Here is a 25,927-nt window from a genome sequence, read left to right on the forward strand (position 1 = left end):
TTAAACGTCTTGTAGAACTCCCCTGGGAAGTCATCTGGTCCTGGACTCTTATTTGTTGGGAGATTTTTGATAACTGATTCAATTTCTTCGCTGGTTATGGGTCTATTCAAGCTTTCTATTTCCTCCAGTTTGAGTTTTGGAAGTGTGTGGGTGTTTAGGAATTTGTCCATTTCTTCCAGGTTGTCCAGTTTGTTGGTATATAATTGTTCATAGTATTCCCTGATAATTGCTTGTATCTGAGGGATTGGTTGTAATCATTCCATTTTCATTCATGATTTTATCTATTTGGGTCATCTCCCTTTTCTTTTTGAGAAGCCTGGCTAGAGGTTTATCAATTTTGTTTATTTTTTCAAAAAACCAACTCTTGGTTTCGTTGATCTGCTCTACAGTTTTTTTAGATTCTATATTGTTTTTTTCTGCTCTGATCTTTATTATTTCTCTTCTTCTGCTGGGTTTAGGCTGCCTTTGCTGTTCTGCTTCTAGGTCCTTTAGGTGTGCTGTTAGATTTTGTATTTGGGATTTTTCTTGTTTCTTGAGATAGGCCTGGATTGCAATGTATTTTCCTCTCGGGACTGCCTTTGCTGCGTCCCAAAGTGTTTGGATTGTTGTATTTTCATTTTCGTTTGTTTCCATATATTTTTAAATTTATTCTCTAATTGCCTGGTTGACCCACTCATTCGTTAGTAGGGTGTTCTTTAACCTCCATGCTTTTGGAGGTTTTCCAGACTTTTTTCTGTGGTTGATTTCAAGCTTCATAGCATTGTGGTCTGAAAGTAAGCATGGTATAATTTCAATTCTTGTAAACTTATGAAGGGCTGTTTTGTGACCCAGTATATGATCTATCTTGGTGAATGTTCCATGTGCACTCGAGAAGAAAGTATATTCTGTTGCTTTGGGATGCAGAGTTCTAAATATATCTCTCAGTCCATCTGATCCTATGTCTCATTCAGGGCCTTTGTTTCCTTATTGACCGTGTGTCTAGATGATCTATCCATTTCTGTAAGTGGAGTGTTTAAGTCCCCTGTAATTACCACATTGTTATCAATAAGGTTGCTTATGTTTATGAGTAATTGTTTATATACTTGGGGGTTCCGGTATTCGGTGCATAGACATTTATAATTGTTAGCTCTTCCTGATGGATAGACCCTGTAACTATTATATAATGTCCTTCTTCATCTCTTGTTACAGCCTTTAATTTAAAGTCTAGTTTGTCTGATATAAGTATGGCTACTCCAGCTTTCTTTTGGCTTCCAGTCGCATGATAAATAGTTCTCCATCCCCTCACTCTCAATCTGAAGGTGTCCTCAGGTCTAAAATGAGTCTCTTGTAGACAGCGAATAGATGGGTCTTGTTTTTTTATCCATTCTGATACCCTATGTCTTTTGGTTGGCACATTTAGTCCATTTACATTCAGTGTTATTATAGAAAGATATGGGTTTAGCGTCATTGTGATGTCTGTATGTTTTATGCTTGTAGCAATATCTCTGGTACTTTGTCTCACAGGATCCCCCTTAGGATCTCTTGTAGGGCTGGTTTAGTGGTGACAAATTCCTTCAGTTTTTGTTTGTTTGGGAAGACCTTTATCTCTTCTTCTGTTCTAAATGACAGACTTGCTGGATAAAGGATTCTCGGCTCCATATTTTTTTCTGTTCAGCACATTGAAGATCTCCTGCCATTCCTTTCTGAACTGCCAAGTTTCAGAAGAGAGATCAGTCACGAGTCTTATAGGTCTCCCTTTATATGTTAGGGCACGTTTATCCCTCGCTGCTTTCAGAATTTTCTCTTTATCCTTGTATTTTGTCAGTTTCACTATGATATGTCGTGCAGAAAATCGATTCAAGTTACGTCTGAAGGGAGTTCTCTGTGCCTCTTGGATTTCAATGCCTTTTTCCTTCCCCAGATCCGGGAAATTCTCAGCTATTATTTCTTTAAGTACACCTTCACCACCTTTCCCTCTCTCTTCCTCCTCTGGAATACCAATTATGCGTATATTATTTCTCTTTAGTGCATTACTTAGTTCTCTAATTTCCCCTCATACTCCTGGATTTTTTTATCTCTCTTTTTCTCAGCTTCCTCTTTTTCCATAATTTTATATTCTAGTTCACCTATTCTCTCCTCTGCCTCTTCAATCTGAGCCGTGGTCATTTCCATTTTATTTTGCAGCTCGTTTATAGAATTTTTTTAGCTCTTCCTGACTATTCCTTAGTCCCTTGATCTCTGTAGCAATAGATTCTCTGCTGTCCTCTCTACTGTTTTCAAGCCCAGCGATTAATTTTATGACTATTATTCTAAATTCACCTTCTGTTATATTGTTTAAATCCTTTTTGATCTGTTTGTTAGCTGTTGTTATTTCCTGGAGATTCTTTTGAGGGGAATTCTTCCGTTTGGTCATTTTGGATAGTCCCTGGAGTGGTGTGGACCTGCATGGCACTTCCCCTGTGCTGTCTTGAATAGCTGGAGTTGGTGGGCGGGCCGCAGTCAGACCTGATGTCTGCCCCCAGCCCACTGCTGGGGCCACAGTCAAACTGGTGTGTACCTTCCCTTCCCCTTTTCTAGGGGTGGGCGGGATTCATTGTGTGGTGGCGTGGCCCGTCTGGGCTACTTGCACACTGCCAGGCTTGTGGTGCTGGGGATCTGGTGTATTAGCTGGGGTGGATAGGCAAGGTGCAAGGGGGTGGGAGGGGCAGGCTTAGCTCACTTCTCCTTTGGTGATCCGCTTCGGGAGGGGCCCTGTGGCAGCGGGAGGGAGTCAGACCCACCGCCGCCGCCGGAGGGATGGATCCACAGAAGCACAGCGTTCGGTTTTTGCGGGGTGCAAGCAAGTTCCCTGGCAGGACCTGGTTCCCTTTGGGATTTTGGCAGGGGGATGGGCGAGGGAGATGGCACTGGCAAGTGCTTTTGTACCCCACCAAACTGAGCTCTGTCATCCCGGAGCTCAGCAATTCTTCCTCCCGTTGTCCTCCAGCCTTCCTGCTTTCTGAGCAGAGCTGTTAACTTATAACCTTCCAGATGTTAAGACCCGCTCGCTGTCGGAACCCTCTCCGTCCGGCCCCTCCGCTTTTGCAAGCCAGACCGGGGGGCTCTGCTAGGCCAGCGGGCCGCCCCTCCGCCCCAGCTCCCTCCCGCCAGTCTGTGGAGCGCGCACCGCCTCACCGCCCTTCCTACCCTCTTCTGTGGGCCTCTCGTCTGCACTTGGCTCCAGAGACTCCGTTCTGCTAATCTTCTGGCGGTTTTCTGGGTTATTTAGGCAGGTGTAGGTGGAATCTAAGTGATCAGCAGGATGAGGTGAGCCCAGCGTCCTCCTATGCCCCCATCTTCCCTCTATCCAGCCCTCTCTTGCTGCTTTTTAAACCACTTTATTTAGTTATGTTCCTAAGGAATTAAGATCAGCTAGTCTCCATCCTCATAAGCATCCTTCAGGTCAGTTATTCTGCTCTAGACTCTACTACGTTGCCTTAATATAGTTGGAAAGAGAAATTCTCTTCCTTTCTATCCTTCACATCTTCTGCATTCTCTTCCCTGAGTTGGAAGTCAGTGTGGAAGAAACAAAGAAAATAAAAAATGTTTAAGGCAACATTGTGGTCCTTAGAAAATACCTAGGTAACACCACACAGCTTAGGCACCTAAGCTCTTGGAAGAATGTCTAAACACAGCAGCCAGGACTCTTGGAGGTGACAGTATAGTACTTCTCCGTCAATCTTCATCTATCCCTGGCCTTATGAACTGGGAATATGTCATAACAGGATACCACTTTCCATTTGCCGGTTTTATAATATCAGACTTACATGGGAAAGTCACTTCTGAATCTTTTAAAAGCAGACTCATATTGGATTTATCTGTGATAAATACAGTAAGGGTAGTTACACACATACAACAAATAGAACTTCGTTTCCAATTGGAAATGTTTTAGGGCAAGACACCAGATGACCTGGTAAAATTTTTGCATTTTTAAAACTAATTTGTATTAGGAGACCTCTATCACCATGATTATATTGTAATATGTTCCCAAGGAGATTTCCTAGGTATCTCTTGCCTGTTTTATGCTGAGTTAGATCTGTGGAACTTAATCATGTATTGAGATTTGATCCATCCAATCCCATGCTTGCATTATAATTACATCCCACTCCAAGAAACCAGGCAACTTCAATATTGCTGACTTATCTTAATTTAACCAATTTGACTTTTCTAGGTCCCAAAGGTAACCCTGGTCTCCCTGGGAAGCCAGGACTTACAGGACCTCCTGGACTTAAAGGAAGCATTGGTGATATGGGTTTTCCAGGTGAGTGATGGCAATCTCCCAAATATTTAATCCCATCAATGGAAGATGGCTTTGGAAAATTTGTTATCAAAATAGAGTCTGGTTGTGGATAAAATCAAACTGAGGCAATAACTAAGGTAATCCGTGGATAGAGCTCTTCCATCACACAAATATTTGAAGTGGGAATTAATGGACAGAGTTTTAGAAACATTAAGAGTAACAATTGACAAACATGTATCTTTTCTCTAGCTGTACCCTTTTCACATAAACTTCCTTGAAAAGTAGGCTTTTAAATAATCCTAGTTATAAAGGATTATTTTTAACTCAGAATTTGCAGAGTTCTTTTTTAAAAAATCTTTTCCCTTGGTCATATGCATCATAGATATGCCATAAATAAAGAATATTTTGTAAAAAAAATGCATGTTACATGTGTTCAACAGGCCCTCAAGGTGTGAAAGGGTCTCCTGGACCTCCTGGAGTTCCTGGACAACCTGGCTCCCCAGGATTACCTGGACAGAAAGGAGAAAAAGGTGATCCTGGTATTTCAGGCATTGGTCTTCCAGGTCTTCCTGGCCCAAAGGTAATTCTACTCCATGCATATGCCTGAGCAGATGTGGTTTTTTTAAAATACTGTGCTCATTCCTAATTCTTCATTAAACAAACTATAGAATGACATGGTATATTCTAGAAATTCATTCCTTCTGTTTTCTCTTATATTGTAAGGAGATACTTGTAGGGTTTGTAGCCAATCCAAAAAGAGGGGGAGACATTCTGATTTCTTTGTTTTCCCTCTATCTTAATCTCTGAGTATATTTCAGTAAACCAAAGGCGTATTTTTTCCTTTTTAGTGACAGAATTGTTGATCTGTATCCTAATATTATTATAAAGTAATATGAAGAGACTTATATAAACAAAGTAACTTATGCAATTAATGAAAGTGCTGTAGTATTCCTAACTGCATATCAGAGGTAGTTCTCTTAAAACAGTTTTACATGCCCCTCTGTGCCTATAGTCAGTGTGAAAACTTTGGTAGTGTTTCTCCACCAATCAAATTTAGGATGTGTTTTAGAATCATTGGACTCAGCAAATATTTGATAACTGCTTAATTCCATGTAAAAAGGTGATAGGTCCTACTCATTTGGGGAAGTACTTTTTAGCCAGGAGAGATGCATACATTGTCTATTATATATGTTACAGATGTTTTCTCCTAGTCAATTGTTTGTGTTATAATATTGTTTAATCATTCAGTCAGACTACAAAGCTAGGAAGTATTAGAAAAAGAATGGTGTTACTAAACTTGCATGGAATTAATGAAAATTCCCACTGAGATATGAATTTACTGAATAATGTTTTTTTTCCTTTTAAGCTGTCCTTTTTATTTTTTAATTTTTAAAAAAAATTTTCTTATTTTTAATTTTAATTCCAGTATGATTACATACAATGTTATATTGGTTTCAGGTGTACAGTGTAGTGATTCAACACTTCCATACAACACCCCATGCTCATCACAAATGCCGTCCTTAATCTCTGTCACCTATTTAACCCATCCCCACACACATCCTTTATGGTAAACATCTGGTTGATCTTTATATTTAAAAGTCTGTTTCTTGCTTTGTCTCTTTTTTTGTTGTTGTTCAATGATTTTACTCATGTGGAATTTGATCATTTCTTTTTAACAGTATACAAAAAGATTTTAGTTTGTGTAGTCAATCAACTTATTGTAAGAGATAATCAAGAAAAATCTCTGCATATTAACTATAGATTACCAGTATAAAGTCTACTGAAAGGATTCTGAATTTTTCTGTTGTATTTAAATTTTACCTGCAATACATGACAACATTAAAAAAGTAATAATAATACAGACAGGTCAAGGGTAAAAGTGAAAATCTCCTTCATAACATATATTCTTTATTCCATTCCCTTCCCTATAGAAATCCACTGATAATAGTTAGTGTATAAATTTGAATCCCTTGCTATACATTTTTTATGTATGTATACAAAATTTTGTTTTGTTTTTTCTACATATATTGTATGTGTGTAGAATTATAGAATACATGCTATCCTATATTTGCTTTATCATTTATATCTTTTAATCTTTCTTTTTAAATATATATTAGACAATTTTCGTTGTCATTGTACATTATTTTTAATATTTGCATGATATTCTGTTGTTGCAAATAATATCATAATGAATATTCTTAGACATATCTGTGGACATATGTATAATTAGTTATACTGTATAGATTCCTGAAAGTGTCTAGATCAAAACATAAGTACATCTAGATTTTTGTCTTATAAAGTTTTATATTAATAGTAACCAATAAACTTGATTTTAAAAATCAAGCAGTATGAAACAATGTGAAACAAGAAGTCCTTTTCCCACACATATACATACCTCAAATTCATAGTTCTTACTATTTTTAATAGTTGTTCACAAAAGACTTTTTAAAATTCTTTTTAATGTCTATTTATTTTTGAGAGAGAGAGAGAGAGAGAGAGAGGCAGAGAGTGAGCAGCAGAGGGCCAGAGAGAGAGGGAGGCACAGATTCTGAAACAGGCTCCAGCTTCTGAGCTGTCAGCACAGAGCTCAACATGCGGCTTTAACTCACTAACTGCAAGATCATGACCTGAGCCAAAGTCAGACACTCAACCAACTGAGCCACCCAGGTGCCCCCAGAAAAGACATTTTATGCACATGTAAGCATGTATGTATGATAGGTATTTCATCAATTTTATTTTATTTTATTTTTTAATATTTTTAATGTTTATTTATTTTGGGAAGAGAGAGAGACAGACAGTGTGAGTGGGGGAGGGGCAGAGAGAGCAGGAGACACAGAATCCGAAGCAGGCTCCAGGCTCCGAGCTGTCAGCACAGAGCCTGATGCAGGGCTCAAACTCACGGACTGTGAGATCATGACCTGAGCCCAAGTTGTATGCTCAACCGACAGAGCCACCCAGGCGCCCCAGTATTTTATCAATTTAAGACTCTATTTTTTATATTCAAAATCTCTGATATTGAGGTGCATCTTACAATGGAAAGCATCTTACAATTATAATTGGAAGCATTTTTCCTCAGTTACTGATTCATGAAATGATGCTGCATCTTTCAAATACAGGTATCTTATATTTTTATTTACACCAAAAAAAATTCATACTATATATCTGCTCTGGACCTAGCTATCATAACTTAGTAAATTTTAGCAAACTGTCTTTTTTAGCCCATAAATAAATGCCTCATTATTTTTCATAATTATATAATATTATGCGTGTGGGTTAACCATAAATAGTTTAACCTATTATGAATACTGAATTGTTTCTATATATTCATGATTAGAAACATATGTTGCTCTGAAGATTCTTACCCATGTCTCACATACATATCTTAAGATTATTTGGTAAATATTACCACAGAATAAATTCTAAGTAGAGTTGTGGGAACTCATCATATATATATGCCTTTGTAATGTTGATAGTTACTGACTAATTTTTTCTTAAATATCACTACTGCTTTATACTGTCTTGATCAGTGTAAGAAATTTTCTATTTTCTCTTCATTTTACAAATATTGGGTACTATCAGTCATTCTAATTTTGTTAGTTTAAAAGGTGAAAAGTGGAGTATCATTGTTGAAATTTGAATTTTCCTAATTAGAAATGAGATTTCTTATGCTTATATCTCCTCTACAAATTGTCTATTCATGTTCTTTCATCATTTTTGGGAAGGGATTTGGTTGTATATTTCCTATTGATTTCTACAAGTACTTTATAACGATGCATCCATTGTCTATTATATGTGTTGCAAATATTTTCTCCCAGTCATTTGTTTGTCTTATAACCTTGTTTACTGTTCATTTATCATGTAGAGTTTAAAATTTTTACATAGGCAAATGTTATACTCATTTATTGGTTCATTCATTCAAAAAATACCTATTGAGTGTATATGAGGTGCCAGGTACTGTTTTAGGTGCTGGAGATAGAAAATGAATGAACCAAACTCACTGCCTGCATGGAGCTGACATCTATTCAATAAACAAATGAGTTATTCAATAAACAAATGAGTGTGTTAGAAGGTATGGCAAAAGTTAAGTGAGGCTTGGGTATAAGAATTGCTGAGAATTGTTACATTTTGAAATAGAGTAGTAAGGGAAAACTGCTCTAATAACAGTTGATCAAGTGACATGCAGTGAGGGAATGAGTCATTCGAAGACCCTGAGGTGGGAGCGTACCTGACATGTCTGAGGTACATAAACGTGACTAGAGTGGATTAAGCAGAGTGAATGAGGTGAAACTAAGTAGGTGATGAGATTAGGTGGGTAATGGGAGATAGATTATCTAGAGCCCTTGTGGATCATAGTAAAGGATTTTACTACTGAATGAAATGGGGAGTGACTGGAAGGAGTAACATGATTGTACTTAAATTTAAAAATATATCATAGCTCCTATTTTGGAACCAGATCACAGAGGAATACGGATGAAAACAGACCAGTTATAACACTATTTAAATAATACAGACCTGATATCTTGATGGTTTGGATCCAGGGCAAGCCAGAAAGATTTGCTTATGGAATATGGGAGGAGAGATATCATGGATGACTCTAAAGTTTTTTTCCTAAGGTACTGGAACAATGGAGTTGCTACATACTGAGACAGGAGAGATGTGGGGAAAGAGATTTAGTGGGAAAGATCAGAAGCATAATCTTCTAATTGTTATAAAAACTCCTATATCCTAATATTATAAAAATAGACCTATGTCTTTCTTCTATACTGCATGATTTTGTTCTTTATATTTATATCTTTAATCCATTGGCTTTTTCCATATGTTGTATGAGGTGAGAAGTAGCTTCATTTTTTTCCAAATTAGATATCCAGATAACCCAACTCCATTTGTTTGGAGTAAAGTCTCCATTCTTTACTCATTGATTTGAAATTCCATTTAAATTTTTTTCTAAATGTTTTCCTATATATTTTTTGCTGGGCTGAGCAAATGTTAACATTTATATAATGAAATCAAATTACCATAACTTGTCTCAGAAATTATAATGAATATCAGCAGAAAAACATGTTTCAGTTGGCAAATGTCCATAGTATATTCAACTCTTCAAGCAAGAGGCTAACTTTTAGTTTCTTTCTCTATGCAGCCTTCAAGCAAATTCTAAACTAAATTTGGATACTTGCAGAGCTGATAAAACAAAGAAATCATGTATTTGAAGTAGCCTGTTGTTATTTTATCATATAATGGTGACACACTGAAAAATAAGATTTTATAGCTTATTTCTACTAGATGCAGGCAGTCCTTCGCACAGTTCTGATATGCACAAAATTTGTTGCCACAATTTATTTAAATGACATGAGTCCACAACAACATGGTTCAAACTCAAGCTACCATGGTATGTTAGCTTTTCAATCCATCAATCTATAAATCACTATATAAATAACAGTTATGTATCATGATCAGTGAACAATTATTTCACTTCTTTCAAATTGAATCAGTCATTAATCACTGTGAATCTGATATTCTCTTAATGCCCTGGTAGCAAAGCATGTAGTTGTGTTGCCTTTTTGCCTCTCATTGATAAACCAATGTGAAATTTTAAAAATATGGATACTCAAAGGGAAAAATTAACCAACAGAAATGAAAGTGTAGCAAAAAAAAAATGGAAAATGGCAACACTGGAATGTTGACACTGACACCATTGACAGATTTTAGACTTTAGAGGTTAGAGACTTTAGAGGTGTAGACAAGGAAGTTTGTGAAAGAAAACTTAGCAATATATGACTTTTCTCTTTACATGTATAACTTACATGAAGAGAGATTTTAAAGTTGTGAGAAAAGTTTTTAAAGGTCATGGAGCAATCATATTTTTCTCATTAATTATGAAGACCTCTTTACATGGTTTCAGCTTGCATCTTCATTTTTGTTGTTCCATACTATTGTGCAAAGTGAGTAGTGCCTATGTTATAAAGAAAGAGTAGAATTAACATTTTAGGAGACATAATAGTATTATTGGGGGATGGCAAGCATAAGAAAGAATTCTATAATTAGTGAGTTGCTAAGAAACAAGGATAGTGGTGGGGCAGTACAAGATGGAGGCATAAGAAGATCCTGAACATACCTCTTCTCATGGACAAAACAAATCTATAGCTACATAGAGAACACTTAATTCCCTCTGAAAAAGACCCGAAAACTAACTGAACAGCTTTTTTCACAACAAATAGTAAAAGGGCCACATAGTGGTTAGCAGAGGCACAGATACTGACTCATCCAAAACCCTACCCCTGCCATGATGACCCACAATCAGAAGGGATCCCACAAATCTGGAGCTAATCCCTGAGAAATGAGGGATTCATGCCCCACATCAAGAATGCTAACCCCTGGGGCCTGTAACAGGGAGACAATCCTGCAAAACATCTGGCTTTGAAGATCAAAGGAGCTTACATCCAAAGGGCTGTCGGGAACTGAAACACCTTTCTTAAAGAGCTTGCATGCAAACTCACTCACCTTAGGAACCAGTGAAAAGGCAACAGTTTGAAAAATGTCTACACTAAATGTGAAGGAGATTCATTTGCTAGTATTAAAACATCTGCCAGAGGGGCAGGAGCACGTTGGACCTCTCTCCAGGGTTGGAAGTGCTGGCAGTCACCATTTTTGTACTCTCCCTCTACGTTGATAGTGCTGGCAAGTGTGACCTAGCCTTGCACTCTCCCATTACCCCACTAAAGATGGCTGGCAAGCACCAGCCCTAGATTCTCCTTCATCCCTGCAAAAGTCAAGAGTGACACGCCAGTTCTGTGCTCTTCAGTGGCCCCCACAAAAACCTGCAGGTGCACGCAGTCCATACTGGGGTCACTCCGTAGTCATTTGGCTCTGGTGGCCAGGGGGCATGAATTCCTGAATCCCACAAAACTAATAATCAGACAGACAGTTCTTGGCATGCTACCATCACCAGGGGCCTACACAGACAGCAGACTAAACCAAACCCCCAGTCTGTCTGTGAAAAGGGACTTGCCTTGGAGCTTCAGCCTGAGGGGCAGACTTAAAGTTTGCCATACACGTGGGGGCACCTGGGTGGCTCAGTCAGTTAGGCGTCTGACTTCAGCTCAGGTCATGATCTCGCAGTTCGTGAGTTCAAGCCCCACGTCAGGCTCTGTGCTGACAGCTCAGAGCCTGGAGCCTGCTTCAGATTCTGTATCTCCCTCTCTCTCTCTGCCCTCCTCTGCCGCCTCTCTCTCTCTCTCTCAAAAATAAAATAAATGTTAAAAAAAAAAGTTTGTCATACATCTGGAGGCTACAAGTGTGCTCTCAGGGAATGTAGGCTGGAGGATACCATCTTTGCATTCTTCCTCAGCCTTGCTACAGTTTGCTGGTACCTCCCAGAAAGGAACTGATACATCTGCCTAAAGCCCTGATTTTTGCAACACCTCCAGTTCCACCTGGTCTGCAGGCCAGCAGGGTTTACTATTGTGATATCACAGGACTGTATATATTTGCGTACTTTTAAAGCTTCTGCCTGAGGATATGGCTTCCAATCAGCCTGAAACTAGGTGCTTACTTGAGATTCCTCCCTTTAGAACACTGAGAGGTCTTGGCACACCATCAGCAGCCAGTACATGTCAAGAGTAAATTTGGCTGCTTAGATAGTTACAAAGGTTTGAGAGACAACAAAGAACAAGGGCTAAGGTTGACCAATAAATTGAATCTTTTACACAAGGCTACTCCTTCAAGACCAGGAGAAGTAGCTGTTTTGCTGAAGAATACAATAACGGAATTGAAAAATATACATACAGGAGGGGTGGAAGAGCAGACTACATGAAGCACAATAAAGTCATCTAGAAGACAGGGCAGTGGAACTCACCCAAACAGAACATCAAAAAAGGAAAAAAAATATACTGAAAAGTAAAGATGGCTTAAGGGAATTATGAAACAACATAAATCTCAATAACATTTGAATTATAGGGGTCCTAGAAGAAGAGAGAGAGAAAGGAGAAGGAAATTTGTTTAAAGAAATAATACCTAAAACCTCCCTAATCTGAGGAAGGGAACATTCAGATCAAGAAAACCCACAGAGGCCCAAATAAGATGAACCCAAAAAGATCAACACTAAGACACATTATAATAAAATTGTCAAAAGTTAAAGAGAGAATCTTAAAAGCAGCAAAGGGAAAACCCCTGCTATGTACAAAGGAACCCCAATAAGACTATAAGCAGATTTTTCAGCAGAAGTTTTGTAGGAGAGAAGAGGATGGAACAATTCAAAATCCTGAAAAGAAGAAACTTCCAAAAAAGAATACCCTCCCCAGCCAACTTATCATTCAGAGTTGAGGGGGAGATAAAGACTTTTCCAGACAATCAAAAGCTAAAAGAGTTCATTACCACTAAACTGACTTATAGGAGATATTAAATAGGTACATCTTTAAGCTGAAAAGAAAGTGCATTAATTAGTGACAAGAAAACATGTGACTGTATAAATCTCAAAGGTGAAAATAAATACATAGTAAAGGCAGTGGGTTAATTACTTACATATCTGGTATGAAAGTTAAAAGACAAAAGTAGTAAAAATAACTGTACAATAATCAGTTAAAGGATGCACAAAATGAGAAGATGTAAAATGTGATATCAAAAACATAAAATCAGTGGGGAGTAAAAATGTAGTTTTGAATTGTGTTCAAACTGAAGTTGCTGTCAACTTAAAATAGATTTTAGTATATCTAGGTTGTTATAGGTGCACCTCATGGTAATCACAAAGCAAAAACCTATAATAGAAAAACAAAAGATAATTAGAAAGCGATATAATAATAACACTAAAGAAAGTCATCAAACCACAACAGAAGAGAGCAAAAGAAGGAACAGAGAGGAACTACAAAACAGCCAGAAAACAGTTAACAAAATGTCAATAGGTGCATACCTATCAATAATTACTTTAAGTATAAATCGACTAAATTCTTCAATCAAAAGACATTGTGTGATGATTTTTAAAAAGACCTAGTTATGGTTCCTGAGTGGCTCAGTTCATTAGGTGTCTGATTCTTGATTTCAGATCAGGTCATGATCTTGTGGTTCATAAGATTGAGCCCCATGTCAGGCTCTGTGCTAACAGTGCAGAGCTTGCTTAGGATTCTTAATCACCTCTCTCTACCTCTCCCCTGCTTGTACTCACTCTTGCTTTCTCTCTCAAATAATAAATAAATAAACTTTTATAAATAAATAAATAAACAAACCCAGTTACATGCTGCCTATAGGAAATTCACTTCATGTGTAAGGACACACAGAGACGGAAAGTAAAGGGTTGGAAAAAAGATACTCCACATAAATGGAAGCCAAAAGAAAGCTAGGGTAGCTATACTTATACCACAGAAAATAGACTTTAAAAGAAAGATAGTATTAAAAGACAGGGGCATTACATAACGATAAAGTGACCACTCTAACAAGAGGGTATAATATTTGTAAATATTTATGCACCCAACATAGTGGCACCTAAATAAATAAAGCAAGTATTCACAAACCCAAAGGGAGAAATTGACAGCAATATAATAATAGTATGGGACTTCAATATAGCACTTGCATCAATAGATAGTTTATCCAGACAGAAAATCAATAAGGAAACATCTACCTTAAATTACACCAAATGAACTTAATATATATAGAACTTTCCATCCCAAAGCAACAGAATACACATTCTTCCCAAATGCACATGGAACATTCTCCAAGGTAGTTCATATGTTGGGCTATGAAACAAGTCTCAGTAAGTTTAAGAAGATAAAAATCGTATCAAGCATCTTTTCTGAATGCCACATAGTGGCATGAAACTGAAATCAATTACAACAAAAAAATGAAAAAAAAAACACAAATAAGCGGAGATTAAACAACATGCTACTGAACAACCAGTGGGCCAATGAAGAAATCAAAGGAGAAATTAAAGAACACCTTGAGAAAAGTGAAAATGGAAATACAGCTTACCAGAATATATGATGTGAAGGAAAAGCTGTTCTAAACGGAAAGTTCATAGTGATACAGGCCTACCTCAAGAAACAAGAAAAATCTCAAACTAAATTTATACCTAAAGGAACTAGAAGAAGAAAAACAAATGCAGTTCAAAGTTAGAAGGAAGGAAATTTAAAGCGTCAAAGTACAAATAAATAAAATAGAGACTAAAAAGACATAAAAAAGATCAGTGAAACTAAGACCTGGTTCCTTGAAAAGATAAGCAAAATTGACAAACCTTTAGCTAGACTCGCCAAGAGAGGGCTCAAATAAGTAAATTAAATAAATAAAATCAGAAATGAAAGAAGGATTTACAACTGATACCACAGAAATACAAAAGATCATAAAATATTATTATGAACAATTATATGTCAACAAATTGGAGAGCCTAGAAGCAATGAATAAATTCCTAGAAATATACAGCGTCCCCAGACTGAATCAAGAAATATTAGAAAATCTGAATAAACCAATTACTAGTAAAGAGATTGAATCAGTAATCAAAAAAGAAGGAAAAAAAGAAAACCTCCCAGTAAAGTCCAGAGCTAGACATCTTCACGGATGAATTCTACCAAAAACTTAAAGAACATTTAATACATATCCTTCTCAAAATTTTCCAAAAAATTGAAGAAGAGAGAACACTTTTGAAGTCATTTTATGAGCATTACACTGATACCTAAACCAGATAAGGACACCACAAAAAAAAAAAGCAAAAAAAATTACAGGCCTGTATACCTAATAAACAGATGCAAAAGTCTTCAACAAAATATTAACAAAGTAAATGAAACAATACAACAGCAATTAAAAGGACCATATACCATGCTCAAGTGAAACTTATTCCAGAGATGCATGAATGGTTTACATCTACAAATCGATCAATATGATACATCACATTAACAAAATAAAGGATGAAAATCATATGATCATCTCAATAGATGTAGGAAAGATATTTGACAAAATTTAACATCCGTTTATGATAAAAACTCAACAAAGTGGGTACAGAGGAATTTACCTCAACATAATATGGGTCATATATTAGAAGCCCACAGCTACCATCATACTCAATGGTGAAAAGTTGAAAGTTTCTCCTCTAAGATTAGAAACAAAACAAGGATGCTCATTTTTGCCCCTTTTATTTAACATAGCATTGGAAATCCTAGCTAGAGCAAGAAAGCAAGAAAAAGCAATGAAAGATATCCACATTGGAAAAGAAGGAGTAAAAGCTGTCACTATTTGCAGACAAATATATGTATACATATGTATGTATATTTATACATTATACTTATATTTATAAAAGACCCTAAAGTCTCCAACAAAAAATGTTAGAGCTATTTAAAAAATTCAGGAAAGTCACTGAGTACATAATCAGCATTCAAAAATCTGTTGTATTTCTATATACTAACAACAAACTACCAGAAAGAGAAATTAAGGAAACACTTCCTTTAGAATTGCATTAAAAAGAATAAAATACTTAGGAGTAAATTTAACCAAGGAGATGAAAAACCTACACTGTGAAAATGATGACATTGACGAAAGATTGAAGACACAAATATGAAGATATTCTATGCTCATGGATTGGAATAATTAATATTGTTAAAATTTTCATATTACCCAAAGCAATATATAGATTCATTGCAATCCTTTTCAAAATCCCAATGGCATTTTCAAAGAAATAAACAATCTTAAAATTTGTATAGAACCACAAAAGATTTTGAATAGCCAAAGCAGTCTTGACAAAGAACAAAGCTGGAAGTATCACACTCTCTGATTTCAAACTATATTACAAAGCTGTAGTAATCCAAACAATATGGTATTGGCATAAAAACAAACATAGGTCAGTGGAATAGGATAGAGAACCCAGAAATAAACCCACACAAATATAGTCAATTAATTTATGATGAAGCAAGATTATACAATGTGGAAAACAGTAATTTTAATAAATGGTGTTGGGAAAACCTACAGCCACAGGCAAAAGAATGAAACTAGACTACTACCTTATACCATAAACAAAAATTAACTGAAAATGGGTTAAAGATTTAAATGTAAAACTTGAAACCATAAAACTAGAAGAAAACAGGTAAGTTCCTTGACCTTCATCTTGGTGATGTTTTTCTTGTGTTTTGAAAAGCAAAGGCAACAAAAGCATAATAAACAGGTGGGACTACATCAAACTGATCTGCACAGCAAAGGAAATCATCAAGTGAAAAGGCAACCTACTGAATGGTAGAAAATATTTGCAAGTCATATATCGATAAGGAGTTAATATCCAAACTGTGCAAAGAACTCATACAATCGATACTAAAAATGAAACAAAGAATACAACTAAAAATTACCAGAGCAACTGAATAGACATTTTTCCAAAGAAGGCATACTAATGACCAACAGGTACGTGAAAAGGTACTTAAATCACTAATAATCAGGGAAATGCAAATCAAAACCACCATGAGGGCACCTGGGTGACTTAGTCTGTTAAGCATCCAACTCTTGATTTCGACTGAGGTCATGATCTCACGATTAGGTTCTTAAGATCCAGCACTGGACTGGGTCAGGCTGGTGCTGACAGCACAGAGCCTGTTTGGGATTCTCTCTCTCCTCTCTCTCTGCTCTTCCCCCTACCTCTAAATAAATAAATAAATAAATAAATAAATAAATAAAATGAGATATCACTTCACACCTGGTAAAATGGCTACTATCAAAAAGACACATTTCAGCAAGTGTTGGCAAGATGGGGGGAAAAGGGAATCCTTGTGCACTGTTGGTGAGAATGTAAATTGGTGCAGCCACTATGAAAAACAGTATGGAGGTTCCTCAAAAAAATATAAATAGAAGTACCATGGGTATTTATCTAAGAAAATGAAAACACTAATTTGAAAAGATATATGCATCCCTCTCTTCGTGGCAGCATTATTTACAATAGCCAAGATGTGGAAGCAAATCAAGTGTCCATTGGTATATGAATGGATAAAGAAAATATGGGATTAAATGACTAAAGAAAATATGGGATATATATATACAATGGGATATTATTGAACCATATAAAAGAATGAAGTCCTGCCATTTGTGACAACATGGATAGACCTTGAGGCCACTATGCTAAGTGAAATAAGTTAGAGAAAGACAAATACCCTATGATTTAACTTGTACGTGGAATCTAAAAATAGACATTTTTTTTTTCAAAATGAGCTAATAAATACAGAGAACAAAGTTGTGGTTGCCAGAGATGGGGATGGAGCATTGGAGAGTGGGTAAAATGCATGAAAGAGGTTAAAAAGTACAAACTTATAACGTACAACACAGTGACTATAGTTAATAGTGTGTCGTATATTGAAAGTTGCTAAGAGAGTAAACTTTAAAGGTTTTTATCCCAAGAACAAAAAAATTTGTAACTATGGTGATTGATGTTAACTAGACTTATTATGGTGATCATTTCACAATATATACAAATATCAAATTGTGTTGTACACCTGAAACTAATATAAGGTTATATGTCAATTTTGTCTAAATGAAAAAGAAGTATATCAAGGAATGACATTTGAAGCAATGTAAATAATTGTGGTTTAAGTCTATTCGAGTCATGTCTTGCTTCTGTTTTGTAATAAAATCTTCTCTTCTCAGAGTGATTTACAGGATTTTTGTCCAGTATGTTTTTGAATACAAAAACAGTTTTGAAGCTCATTGTTTTCTCTGCAAGTTTGTGAATAATAAAAATTTAGATAAAACTTAAACTAGCAACTTTTAGTCCTTTTCAAAAGCCCTGGTAAAACATTTACTTTCCTTTTAGAATTTAAAGTAGGGTCATAGAGTGGTGAAAAGAATTGTAGGGGGGAACCAAGTGCTGGTTGAAATTATAGATTGTAGAATTTCACATACTTTATCATAAATCATCAAGTGCTCATGTACTGCCTTTCAGGTTTGCCATTAGCAAATAATTGGAATATTCTTCCTGCTTTTTATTTTGATATATAAATGTCATTGGTTCATGAATAGTAAGAAGAATTATGGTAGTTTATTCAAAGTTTTTCTGTGTAAATACCTAAGATGGAACCAGTTCAATCCAAAATTTAATTGTATAGTATTATGTGTGCAAAAATGTGCCAGATGTTTGATTTATAGAAGTTCAGACCAAAATACATATATTTCCAGCCTAGTGGGGTTGTAAGGAGAAAAGGAATTAGTTGAAAAAGCTTTTACCATAATGCAGAATCATTTGAGTCACAAATAGATGGTCTTAGTCACCTAGACAAGCATAAGCACTAAATGGAGAAGGAGGTATTCAGTAGATGATGTTGAACACTGACACTTTGTTGGAGAGGTCATGATATTCATAAGCAGAGCAGTGGACACTGGTAGACTTAGTTATAGCATGTTCTCATTGTTATTGGGAAAAACTTGTTTTAATTGTGAAAGTGGATATGAATTCTTAGACTCTATTAGAAGGAAACATAGTGCAAAAGTTCACTAACCAAAAATGGTTACATATGAGTTGTCTTTAACCACAGAGAAATGTTCAGTGTTGTTGAAGAGTCAAGACATGCATATGTGAAGCCATTATTGATTTGACAGAATAAGAACCTGCCATACATTCTTAGCATGAGCTTTCTTTGTTCTGGAAAGCTTCATGGAATATATGAGATTTCAGATGTTCACTGAAGATTTGATAGACGTATGTATGTGTGGACTAAGTTTACTTTTTGCAGTAGAACCTACTTGTAACCACTGTTTGACATGCTTATTGTAAGCAGTGAATTCCATTTTAGCATAGTAGGGATAATGATCAAAGGTTCAAATGAGACTATCTGGATCCAAATGCAGATTCCATAACTTATTAGTTGCAACTCTGTAAAATGAGATAATAATAGTGTATTTCTTATAGGATTGTTAGGGATTAATGAGAAAATACATCTACATATTGTGGAAATAGCATGATCTCTGGGTTCTAACAGACCTTGGCTCAAATTCTAATTCTGCCACTTGCTAGAGACATTAGGCACTTGAGTTCTCCAAGATTCAGTTTTCTCATTTATAAATGGAGATGATAAAGCCTAACTCAAAGATCTGTTGTGATGATTAAACAAAGCATTTTCAAGTTAAATTTCTACAAGTGACTAAAGAAAGCACTTTCTGTAAAGCACTTAGCAGAGTGACTGACATATAATAAAAGCTCTATAAATAATGTTATGTTGTTATACAATCTAAGTCATGTAGAGACTCAGTTTTATCTTCTTATTCATGGCTTTAGGGTGAACCTGGTCTGCCTGGATATCCAGGAAACCCGGGAATCAAAGGTTCTATGGGAGATACTGGTTTGCCTGGATTACCAGGGACCCCTGGAGCAAAAGGACATCCAGGCCTTCCTGGATTCCCTGGTAATATACCTTTTCTTGAATGCTTCCTTATATCCTTCCTTATCTAGTATAACCTGTGTTGCAGAGCAACTTCTTATTTGACAGATTTCTATTTCCCAATCAGATACTGACTAGCAACATAATCTTGAACTAGCTCTTTATCTTCTCTTTGCCCAAATTTATTTCTGTATAAAATGAGAATGAGTATTACCAACTCAGTAGGACAATATCCTGTGAGCAGAGAGACTGTTTGGTAGAGCATTTTTCAACCTTTGACTGTTAGCCACAAGTCAATTAAGAAGCCTGACTTTTTGTAGGTGATAATGTACACTATCAAACCTTAGCCTGCTGCTGATTCTCTTAGAAAGTTGTACTCAGGCACACAGTTGGGTGGCACACAGTGGTAGAACACTTGTTCCACATACTTGGGTGGAACACAGTGGTAGAACAGTTGTTCAGTTCATTTATATGACAACGACTGAGTCATGAAAGCAAAGGGACTTAGCACTATAGTCAAGTAGGTAGCCTAAACTAGATTGTTATACTGTCTTCTCTGTTTATGCTTGTATTTAATTTGTTCGTTTGTTTGTCTTTTGGATTTCACAGTGGCATGGATGGAGTGGGCCTTTGGTTATCTTTTCCTTAACCTTCTATTGAAGTATAACGTAGAGTAAAATACACAAGACTATATGCAAGACTATAGATGAGTTTTCACCGGGGTGTGTGTGTGTGTGTGTGTGTGTGTGTGTGTATACACCCACCATACATATCAAGATATAAAATAGTTCCCGCACCCCATAAAGTTTACCCATGCCTCTTCACAGTGAAACCACCCCTGCCAAGGTAACCACTGCTATGCTTTCTATCACCATCAATTAATCTGGCCTATTTGGGGAATTCATATAAATGGAATCATACAGTATATATTTTTGTGTCTGGCTTCTTCCACTTATGTCTGTAAGATTCATTTATCTTGTTGCATGTGTCAGTAGTTTGTTTTTTTATAATTGCTCTGTAACCTTCCATTGAATAAATACATAATAATCAATTACCCATTCTCCTGTTGAAGGACTTTCAGGCTGTTTCCAGTTTGGGACTATTAAAAAAAGATGCTATTAACATTCTTTGACGTGTCCTTTTCATGGACATATATACTCATTTCTCTTAGTAACTTAATAGAATTACTGAATCATAGAGTAGGTAGACATTTAGCTTTAATAGTTTTCCTGCTACTAGGAAGGAAGTTTTAGCTTTTAGCCAGTTGTCCAAAGTGGTTTTATAAATTATAGTCCAACCTGCAACATTTGAAATGCTCCTGGGTGGCTTCTAGTGGCTTGTCGTGCTTATATTGTGGTTAGTACTTTGTGTTGTCAAATATCCAGTTGTCCATGTCCTCACCTCATTTGGTATTGTCAGTCTTTTAATTTTAGCTATTCTGGTGAGTACATAGGGAGTCTTTTTTTCAACATTAGATGTTCAAATGTATTTATTTATTTTAATATAATTTATCGTCAAGTTAGCTAACATACAAAAAGAAGCGTCTCATTGAAGTTTTCATTTACAGTTTTTAAATGAATGACAATGTTAAACACCTTTCTATATACTTATTGACCATTTGGGTAGCATCTTTTTGAAATGCTTGCTCCATGTTTTTTGCTCACATTTATTGGGTTGTTTGCCCTTTTCTTCTAATTGATTCAGAGCCCTTCTTTATATATTCTGGATCTGAGTCTTTGTCAGATACATGTATTACAAGTATATTCTTTCTGTCTCAAATTTGCCTTTCATTCTCAATGCTGTTGTGTGATGAACAAAAGTTGTTAATTTTAATAAAGTCAAGTTTATTAATTTTCTTTCATAGTTAGTGCTTTTTGTATACTGAATTATTCAACAAATATTTTCCTATTCGGGTTTATGGAAATATCCTTTTATTTTTTTGTAACATTTAATGTTTAAGCTTTTATATTTAGGTTTGATTTGTCTCAAATAAAAATATTTTTATGGTATGAAGTAGGGGTCAAGGTTCATTTTTTTCCATACAGATATTCAATTGCTCCACACGTTTTTTTTTCTTTTAAAGAACCTGAGATCTTCTGTTCTGCTCATCAAAAGACATCATTAAGGAAATGCATAGGGAAGCCACAGACTAGGAGAAAATACTTGCAAAACATGTATCTGACAAATGACTGGTATCTGGGATATATAAAGAACCTCTACAATTCAATAGTAGCAAGATAAACAGTCCACTTTTTTTAAATGGGGAAAACTTTGAAAAGATGTTTCACAAAAGAAGATATGTGGATGGCCAATAAACACATGAAAAGGTGATCAGTATTATCAGCTATTAGAGAAATGCAAACTAAAACCACAATGAAGTAGCAGTTTATTCCTATCAGCATGGTTATTATTAAAGCAACTGATATCACCATATGTTGTACAAGGATCTGGAGCAACTAGAATTCCCAAACATTGCTGTGAGCATCAAATGGTTTGGCAGGTTGTTTTTTTGTTTGTTTGTTTTTTGTTTTTTTATAAGACACACCATATACCTACTCTGACTCAGCAGTTCCATTCCTATCTAGGTATTTACCCAAGATATGTTAAGACATGTCCACAAAAATACTGGTCCAGAAATATTCATAGCAGTGTTACTTCATAATAGCTAAAAACTGGAAGTAGACCAGGTTTCCATAAAGATAGATATTCGTAATACATAAAACCTGACAAATGTCTGACAAATACCCAAATGTCTGACAGTAGATGAATGGATTAAAAAATTGGTATATTCATACAATAGAATCCTATCAATTCTACTACTGTAATGTTGTGGTAATTATTTTTATTATGAATATATAATAATGCCATGCTTGGATAAATAAGTTTAAAACTTATAATTATTCTTAAAAATATTACAAACATCAGCATCTTTCTTTTTTTCCTATTCACTGTTTTTTGCTAATACTATAAATTGTGAGTTTGAGTTGTAATTCTTAACACAATGCAGATTTTCTTTTATTATTAAATTGAACTCTACTTTAGGAACCCCAGGACTTCCTGGACCAAAAGGTATTAGTGGTCCTCCTGGGAACCCTGGCCTTCCAGGAGAACCTGGTCCTGTAGGTAAGCATGAAACCTAAGGATTTGTTGTTCTGTAAAACTAAGGCTCATATTCATTTTGAGAAAGTCAGATCATTTCTGGGAGTTGTGAACATTTTTAAGACAAGGAAACATGGTGATAATTCATTTATTTAGTACCATTTGTTAGGCACAAACTGAACAACTCTTAATAAAAGTTACTTAAAATTATTACTTTGGAATCTTATTTGAGGGGCTCTTTCCAGGGAGAGTTATTTCAAGTATCCTACAATAGTAGAAGCTCTCGTATTTTTTAGAATGGCGAGGTGTAGCACTGTTGTTTGTTTGCTGCATTCTAAAGCAAATTACTCCTCATGGCCCCATCTGAGGCCTATAATGCACCCTGTTCCACTCCCACACCTCGCTCTCCTTGATATTCTACAGCTAGATTAAAATGAGAAACTGAAAATTTTGGGTACTGAATGAATAAGGCTCTTATTCTCATTAGCTTTTATTCTTTTAATGCCTATTTTTCACAAGATTTTGTGGTTTAAAGAGGTGTCTCAGAGGTACTTTGTGGTCATTTGGATAGAACTATTTGAAGCTGGTATGGAAAGAATGGGGAATATGGAAGGAAATGGAATTGGGAAGATAGGTGAAACCTGCTGTACTGTTTTAGGTGGTGGCGGTCGTCCTGGGCCACCAGGGCCTCCAGGTGAAAAAGGCAGTCCGGGTCAAGATGGTATCCCTGGCCCAGCTGGACAGAAGGGTGAACCAGGTGCCATATTTATTCATTGTTCCTAATTTTCTAATTTCTTCTTTGTCTTCTTTAACTTTTGCCCTTTTTTCTCCACAATCAACTTATATCTTCTTTCTTAACCTCTAAGCTACTACACACTTTTCTCTTCCTAATTACCTTCTTGCACTCTGTACTGAGAATATTACTTCACATTTATCCATCAGGTTGCCTCCTTCTTATGAAAAACTCCATATACTTTCTTTCCAAGTTTTTCATGTGAAGAAGTTACCCAGCTTTTTTCAACTTCTCTGGATGACCTCGTTTCACTATGCAATCTATTTTCCATTTATATATATTATATGTATAATATGTAAAGATGTATTTAACACTTATCACAAGTAGAATATATTTTATACAGTTTTCTCATGTTAGAATTGTGATTGCATGTTGGAGATAAATCTTCTGCATGGTTCATATATGTAGTAGCACTTAGTAAAAACCTGAATGGTCCTAAAAAAATTGTCCTTGTTTCATTTATTATTATTTATTTGAGATTTTTTGGTTTATTCTCTGACAGGTCAACCAGGCTTTGGAATCCCAGGACCCCCTGGACTTCCAGGACTTTCTGGTAAACTTTAATAAAACATGCTAAATCAGTCCGTATAAAGAGAATATGTTGCAGCACACTTAATTTTCAATCTTCACCATTTGCCGTTATAAAATGCACATACAATCCCAGAAAACTCAAAGCTCAAGTTCTATCTTAAAGTAGTTATTAATTAAGAATTTAGTATAAAGAATTGTGCTATATAAAAATGCATTCTTAAAGAAATTAACATATAGACATCTCTTCATTACTTTCATCAATAACTGCTGAGGAAATGATATAAAGCACATTTGCACGAAGAAGTAGATTTCACTAAATGTTTTAAAAAGCTTTCAGCCAGGGAACACCTGGGTGGCTCAGTTGGTTAAACATCCAACTTTTGACTTTGGTTCAGGTCATGATCTCATGGTTCAGATCAAGCCCCACGTTGGGTTCTGTGCAGACAGCCTGACAGCGAGAAGCCTGCTTGGGATTCTCTCTCCCTTTCCCTCTCTCTCTCTCTCTCTCTCTCTGTCTCTCTTGCAAAATAAATAAATAAATAAAATTTAAAAAAAGGTCTTTCAGTTGAAAAAAAAAAAACTACCACTCTTTTATCCCCATGGAAGTAAAACCAAGGTAATATAAGGAAACTTTGTAGGAATATGCACCAATAATAAAAATTGAAAACTCCATATTAATATACATCTTGCATTTTGAGTGAGTATGTGCACATATACATCTACTTTCTTGCACTTGTTCTTACTTTCATTGTAAGCACCAGAGAATTAAATGAATGACTGAATGTGTGTACAGGTATGCCTGTTTATTTTCTGAAAGGACCATTGGCTATTCTATGGGGGCTTTTTTCAAACCACAGACATACCTCATAGAAATTCCTATATCTTTCCCATGATCCCAATGTGAAAATTATTACTTTAATGTGCCACTGTTATATCACTTTCAGGCATGTTGGTGGTGTATAAAAAATGTTGAGAACAGTTTGTCTAGATTGGGATTCTAAATTTTGGATAGAATGGTCTTCAGAGACACACAGCAGCCGCTGAAGATCCACGTCTTCATTGGTCTCAAAATTAGTCTCAAAATATTTGTTTAAGGAATTTCCTCCGGCCATCTCTAACCTATTCATGCCAATACTTTAAACTTCTCTAGTTTTTTATTTTTTTATTTTCTCACAGCTACTGATCATGTGATCATTGCTTTGTGCCCTAATACAAAGGGTATCTTTCAGGATCCAAGCTGTAATTGTTTTTATATTTCTATACATACTCTAATAAATATTTCTTATAACAGATTAATATGTTTAATAAAAAGAATGTTTTTAATGGGTTAGGGATTTGGCAGGAGATAGAAATGACCCTTGCACATTCTATTACTTGTTCTAATAAGAATGAATAGATTTAGCCTTACAGGCAAGCCTAATACTCAATATCATTTAATGTGTTCCCTAATGTCACTTTGCTTTCATAGGTCAAAAGGGTGATGGAGGATTACCTGGCATTCCAGGAAACCCTGGACTTCCTGGTCCAAAGGGAGAACCAGGCTTTCAGGGTTTTCCTGGTGTGCAGGGTCCTCCAGGCCCTCCTGGTTCTCCAGGTCCAGCTCTGGAAGGCCCTAAAGGCAACCCTGGGCCCCAAGGTCCTCCTGGGAGACCAGGTATGTACATGAGTGGTGGGGGAATGGTCTACTTATTAGTTAATTTATTTCATTTTGCTGGCAGGTTATTCAGTCTTTGGGACTTTAGACTCTGTAAGAACATCTTACAAGTAAATAGCTTGGTTTATACCTAGCTCCATCTGTTTCTCTGGCATCTAATCATTCTTTTCATTAATGCCTTTCATCATTTACATAAAATTGAACTAAAACAAATCAACATGGAAGAAAAAAGAAAATTGTGGATTTATTAGTCTTTTTATTAAACATAAAGCTAT

General features: G+C 35.9%; 1 protein-coding gene across 5 annotated transcripts in view; it reads left to right on the forward strand.

Moving 5' to 3' along the window:
- COL4A5 (collagen type IV alpha 5 chain) overlaps positions 1–25,927 on the forward strand; it is a 236,518-nt gene that overhangs the window by 185,800 nt on the left and 24,791 nt on the right. For all 5 annotated transcript variants that reach the window (XM_043570931.1, XM_043570929.1, XM_043570928.1 and 2 more), the window contains exons 35-41: positions 4,190–4,279; positions 4,699–4,838; positions 19,473–19,599; positions 22,618–22,698; positions 23,333–23,431; positions 23,970–24,020; positions 25,467–25,652. In XM_043570931.1, the coding sequence (XP_043426866.1) occupies positions 4,190–4,279; positions 4,699–4,838; positions 19,473–19,599; positions 22,618–22,698; positions 23,333–23,431; positions 23,970–24,020; positions 25,467–25,652 (774 nt within the window). The remainder of the gene's footprint in view (positions 1–4,189; positions 4,280–4,698; positions 4,839–19,472; positions 19,600–22,617; positions 22,699–23,332; positions 23,432–23,969; positions 24,021–25,466; positions 25,653–25,927) is intronic.

Source organism: Prionailurus bengalensis, chromosome X, assembly GCF_016509475.1.
Source record: "Prionailurus bengalensis isolate Pbe53 chromosome X, Fcat_Pben_1.1_paternal_pri, whole genome shotgun sequence".
Taxonomy (NCBI): Eukaryota; Metazoa; Chordata; class Mammalia; order Carnivora; family Felidae; genus Prionailurus; species Prionailurus bengalensis.